This window comes from Trachinotus anak, unplaced genomic scaffold (genome assembly GCF_046630095.1).
Source record: "Trachinotus anak isolate AG129_WGS33_773 ecotype Australia unplaced genomic scaffold, CSIRO_AGI_Tana_v1 ptg000008l, whole genome shotgun sequence".
Lineage (NCBI taxonomy): Eukaryota > Metazoa > Chordata > Actinopteri > Carangiformes > Carangidae > Trachinotus > Trachinotus anak.
The window spans coordinates 4,278,534-4,284,900 of record NW_027273859.1 but is presented as its reverse complement, the minus strand read 5'-3'; the positions used below and the strand labels follow the sequence as shown (position 1 = coordinate 4,284,900).

Here is a 6,367-nt window from a genome sequence, read left to right as displayed (position 1 = left end):
GAACATAATTCAATGTCTCAGTGTTTCTGAAATTGAAGAATACAATGAATAAACTAAAATAAAGATTCTAAAAACAAGGAATCGTGGATTTTTCTTGTTCTGAATTTTTCTCTCATCCAGCAGCTGAACTCACTCGTGGCTTCTTTCAACAATCCAAATCAAACATTATTTGGAAAGTTTGTCCCAGCACTGTTGCAGAAGTTCCTGTGAATGTGTCACACTTGCAGGTTGCTTTGATTTCACCTTCTGTCCAGTTCATCCCAAACCAGCTCCATGAGGTTTGAGTCTGGAGTCTGTGCTGGTCTCCATCATGTGGAGCCTCTGTCTGGTTCTGTTCCTTCTAGTGTTTTGGCTCATTATCCTGCTGTATGATGAAGTCCTGACTAACCAGTCTGTCTTCCTTTGTTACTTGCCCTTTTTTTTTTACCATCCTGACAACAACATACAGTTATATTGCAGTACAGTATCATCCTAATAATGTATCAGGGGGTGTAGTAACAGTTAGTTCCAACACTGCCTTTGCACAGAAGGTTTGTAATTCATAAACAAAAATTGGATCAGGTTAATTTACTTCCACTGCTGAAGGAAAGCTGCAAGTTAACCATTTAGTATTATTTACTGGACCTGAAGAACTTAAATTTCAATAAAAACTGGAGAAATGGTGTTGTTCTAAATCTTTTGACCGGTAGTGTATATTAAGCTGAATTATCCTTTAAAACACTCCACAATATCAATATTCTTTTTGTGAAACCATTACAGTTATGGTTCAGTCTGTTATGTACCAACACATTCTACAAGGCTCTATAGTGGAATGGATTCAGTACACGTGAATGTTCGATTCTCAACAGCAGTGTTAAATTTCACTAAAGCAACCAGTTACACCTCCCTGAGATGAAGACCATACTGAAATGAAAGCATCTTAACCAGAGTAAATATTTCTAAGCTTATAACACTGATCATGTACAGTGGACTGTTGGTGCTGCTTTTACACAGAATAAGAGAAATTATATTTTCAATTTGTGGAATAAATCATGTCTTCTAATATCTGTTTAAAACAGGAGGAATCAAACTTAAATTTTCTTTTTATTTTGGGTTAATTCAGCTGAAGTCAAATTTTTGAAGCATTTCTGTCTTTACCAAACAGCTGAGATCTGGGAGCATGTAGCAATTGCTACAACAAATTGGGACAAGAAACATGAGTCAGTCAGACAGGTTATAAATGAGCCAATAGTTTGGCAAGGAATATTCAAATGACTTAACTTGGAGGTAAATCTGACAAGTACACCTGAAATATACCTCATTGCACCACAAACAGTTTGGACCCATGACTATGCTAGATCCTGTTGGTCAAAGTTATCTTTGAAATCACGTCTGAAGGCTTAAGTGTTAATAGCTGTTTCAACCAATGATATTCGAAGCAGGGTGAAAAGTTTGAACCTTGCTTACTTTCTCCCTACGTCAACCCGGCCAATTGTGGGCCTGATTGTTGGATTGTCAGTTTCGTAAAGTTACAGAAATTGTTAGGGGCAGATTTACAAATGCAGATGTTGTAAAGCTGTGGGGGGAAGGGGTGTCGAACAATATTCGACCACCCGATACTTTGGTCAAAGAATACCGATGCCTTTAGGACTGCAGCTCTACTTTATGCAGATGATGTTCTATTGCTAACATCAGGCTTTGGCCTCCAGTGCACACTACGGTGGTTTGTAGCAAGTTTGAGGCATCAGGGATGAGGGTTAGCACCACCAAGTCTGAGGTTGTGCTATTCTGCTGGAAAACAGTGGACTACTTCCATTTGGTGGTAAGGAGCGAGATGAGCCTGAAGGCGAAGCTCTCAATTAAATAGCCGATCTACAACCTAAACCTTAACTGTGGTCACGACCTTTGGCAGAATGACAGAAAGAATACCTACAAGTGGCCAACATGAGTGTCGTCCTTGGAGTTTAAACAAGCTTCTCCCGGCGGCATATTTGTGAATGTGAAGAGGGGTTTTCTGGAGATGTTAACATGGTTGTACTTACAAATTGGATAACATTCACACTTCTTTTCTCCACTGTTTTGGACTCCCTTCTCAACAGGAGGTGGATTAACTGCTCAGATTGCACAGGTCCACAAAAGATGTTGCTGCTAGGTGATGCACAGTTTGGCCTCTGCAAGCCCTTGCAATCTGTGATTGCACATGACATCCTTATTTGCATGCATTTGCAAAGTGGTTTATGTGTATCTTCCCAGAAGCATAATTACAGCTTTAGACATAGGATGAACATCTCAGACATTTGGAAGGGGCTTGGAGAAGATGCTGAAAAACTTCCAATTGGGTGGAGAACCTGGGGCCCATCTGGCATGAGAAGGGCTCAGGATTCCCAAGGAAGGCCTGGAGAACTGGGGGATATTTGGGACACTTTCTTTGGCCTCCTGCTACTGCAACTTGGACCCAAATAAATGGACTGCTTATATCTTAGTGTCTTATCGACCACTGAAAGTGCTTTACCATGTAAGTCACATTCATTCTTTCACAGACACACAATTGTACAGTGCTTACCTTTACACAAAGAGCGCCTCTACCATTCACACACACTCATACAATGATGGAACAGTCATCAGAGGAAATTTGGGGTTCAGTATCTTGCCCAAGGACACTCTGACATGTGGACTAGAGGAACCGGGGATTGAAGCATCGACCTTCTGATTAGTGGACGAGCCACAGTTGCCCCCTATAAGAAAATGGATGGATGGATGGAGTTTGACTAATCATTGGCCGTTCACCTTAGTTTTTTCTTCAAATAAACATGGCTAACTTGGAGGTTTGTTTACAACCTGTTTGATCATCTGACCACATGTGTTTTTTGCCCCATTGGATGTTCCCAGAGCTCAGAAATTCATTCGGTTAAACAAGCAAAATAAAAGCAGTTTTATTCTGTCCCTTAAAAGTTTAAAACTATTGTCTGGTTCTGCGCAGATGCTGATGAATCTTACTAATTCCATTGGTCTCCTTAAAGCACTACCAGAGCCATTTACTGTGTAGAACAGCCAATAAAATATAATACCAATATACTCTTAAATACAGTAAGAGGCCAACCAGTGTCATTATTGCCATCAACCCCTTTCAGCAGTAAGGGAACTTAGCTCCACCGCAAGCATGTATGCAATAAAAGCATTATAATTAAGTTGCACTCTGTGTACCATAGATAATCTGAGGGCTAGGAGACTCACTTTCTCATAGTCAAAGCCCACAAATAATACATAATAAATAACATGTGTCTTTTTCTTTCAATTTCAAATAAATATGTTCTGTTTCATTAAAGTATGAGAAAACAAAAACTGTTAAAAACAACCCTCATATTCTCAGAATTCCACTTACAGTACTTAGCATCCTGCTGAGAATAGAGTATAATTTAGTCCATGCATTTTTAGAAAGGCTGCCATGTGTCAGATCCACCTTCATGCTCTCTGACTGTCAGTGGATCAAAAACACAGGACACAGCTGGAGTGGAATGTCAAAGGTCAATGATTTAAGAGTGGCCAGCAATAGAAGAGAAACCGTTTAAACTGTACTCTATACCGACAGGTGAGAGTTGATGCAGTGCTAGAGTGTAACAAAACAAATCTCTTTATTTTCCTCCTTGTCAGGGCGGCCGAAACAGAGTGAAAGAGAGAGAGAGACAGACGGGGGGGGGGGGGGGGGGGGGGGGGGGGGGTTGAAATGATGTGCAGGAGAGCAGAAGCAGGGCAGAGGCAGAAAAAGCAGGGCAAGCTGACCACAGCTTGTCTGACATCATCATCCAGTAGTTGTTTGTTATCTTTGTCCCACACTCACTGGACACATATCTGGTTCTTCAGACTGTTGGAGAAAGAGAGAGAGAGGATGGTCAGGCTTATCAGCGATGCACAGCAGTTCTTATGTTCTGACTTAAAGTAACACAGAGTAAATTATTTATGCAAAAAATTCACATCTTGTGAACCATTTCGCAAATGATGCATTAGATTTGCCCACAAATAACAGTGGTGATGGATGCTGTCACCTGAACCCAAGCCAGCATGCGCTTTCTGTACAGGCTAAAGGGCTGAAGCAACAACCTGAAACCTGTGCTGTTCTGTGACAGAGTTTTCTAGTATTTAACTCAGTGAAAACACCCGACAGGTGAGGTCATTGTTTAACTTTCACTTATTATGAGAAGTGTCAAGGTCTGGAAACCAGGGATTGAATTTGATGCATGATTTAATACAAAGCACAACACAGTAGCTGGTATTGTTTTTTTAATCTCGTGTGTGTCATGGTGGAAACTACCACAGAGGTGGTTTTAAGGACTTTGGTAGGTGTTAATATGTCTGTCTGTCAGTGGACAGATTTTGTCACCATGATAACATCATGAAACTTTGTAGGTGTGTAGATTACATCAAAATGAAGGTGTGGTCTGACCCATGCACACTGACTACTCCTATAATAATGTTGTAATGACTACGGAGTACTCATGGGTCAGAAAGCCAACATATTGAGTGTTGGTGCTGGTGTGATAACATCTGTAGTTTTCTGTTCTACCTCATATAGATCATCTATTAAATGACTGACTTGTGTGTTTATTGCTTGATTAGATTAGTAGAAATGACTAACTAAGATTCCAGACATGTTAAATCTGAATTTTCTTTCAAGTCTGGACATTTTTCTGTCATGTTTTCCCCCCAGAATTCCAGTATTAGTAGTGGTGGACATGGATTCTTCAAGAAAGTGCAGAGCTAGTCTGCAGTATGACGAACTGCTGCTGCAGATGAGTGGCTGCCTAAATCAGCAAAATGTACCACTCCATGAAATTAAATAACCCCATGAGAAGAAAAAAGAAAGTTCACCCATTAGTTTAAGGACTCTTGAGAAATAAAATTAAGGGATACTTAGAGGTGATTAGTTTTGGCAGTTTTATTCAGAGCAGATCAATAATTCTCAAAAGAAAATACCTGGAGCTATTGCATTGGATTGAAAAATCAAGTACAATTATACATATCAGCAATATGCTGTTTGCATAATCAATATGGTGGAGATGAAGAGAACAGCAGCAGGTTGCAGGATTCAAAAATTCCTTATTCCTCTGTTTTATGAGGATTTTGTTCCACATGTTCAACAAAGCCCTCTTCTTCTTCTTCTTCCCTTTTTTTTTTGGTTGCCATCTAATCCCTGTTTCTGTGTGACTGAATAGGTGAGTGGAAGTGTTTCATATACTGGACCAACAGATGGTCTCATCTTATCAGTTTATCACCACACAATCTCTGTCCTCATCTCTCGTCAGCCTGCAGAACTAATCAACCTGCCGAGGACTGAGTGAAGACAAGCCAATGTCTGTCTGTCTCACAGACAGTTTAAACAGCACCACCAGCACACCCGTGGTTTAATAGCACAGATGGAAATAAATCGAGAGGAAACCCACAGTGTGCGCCTGTGGTGATACACGGTGACAGCGTGACCAGGGGTGGAAACACAACAGATTGGCAGTTAGCATTGTTTTTGTTGCTTTATTTTTACTGCACATAATCAATGCAGTTTCCTGTGTCAGTGTAATGGGAATTGCATGTTGTCTTCAGGTGAACTAAGCAGAGTAATCACAGTCCGCTCTGTAAAAGGAACATCCCACTGTGTGTGTCCCGCGAGGACAGAGAGCTACAACACAACACAACTGTCACGCTTATTTTACTGGCAAGCTTAATGTAGCAGAACATGCCAGTGCAGCAGAATATACAATCAGACATACACTGATACACACAATGCTTTGACCCACCGTACGGAACAGAGTTTCTCACCCTAACCTTTAAGAAATACACAAAGCCTTTGTGCAACCGTCACAAAATTATAAGACAAATGTAGGCTTTAAGAACCAAAGACTGGCTTCAGTATCATCGAGCAAGGGGGCATAAAAAGGGTAAACATGGCTTTCAATCCAGCTTTATTGACTTGATTCTGCAAGGCGTCCTACTTTAAATGCAGATGTAGCTAGGGGGAATAAAGTCAATAAAAGTGAATGGAAATTTTACAATCCTGTTTTTATGTTTATGTTTTCTAAAAGAAAACTTGACTCATGTGAGTTGTTAAATACCGGCTTCACCACAGGGGGAGCCATACTTCTTGGCATCTTACGTCTGTTAGATGAAAACCTCACAGAAAGTCAAACCATCAAAGGGAAGAGAAAGTGCTGTGTGTTGTAGTCTCAGTGATAGGATGAAGATGCACTGAAGAGCACAGTGCTGGGCTCCTGACAAAGCTGTCAGGTTACAGTGTGTTTGAAATCATCTGTTCTATATCATATTTATAGCAGACGTCTGCAAATGGATGCTCCTACAACCCTCAAATATTTCAGTTTTCAGCATTTTCTGACTGGAATCA

The 6,367-nt window shown here is 40.5% G+C and overlaps 1 protein-coding gene across 2 annotated transcripts in view; it reads right to left on the bottom strand.

Annotated features, from left to right (window-relative positions):
* Positions 1–1,075: 1,075 nt before the first annotated feature.
* Positions 1,076–6,367, bottom strand: part of zmat4a (zinc finger, matrin-type 4a) — a 145,721-nt gene continuing 140,429 nt past the window's right edge. For both annotated transcript variants that reach the window (XM_071481947.1, XM_071481949.1), the window contains exon 7: positions 1,076–3,841. In XM_071481947.1, coding sequence (XP_071338048.1) covers positions 3,814–3,841 — 28 coding nt within the window. In that variant the 3' untranslated portion in view covers positions 1,076–3,813. The remainder of the gene's footprint in view (positions 3,842–6,367) is intronic.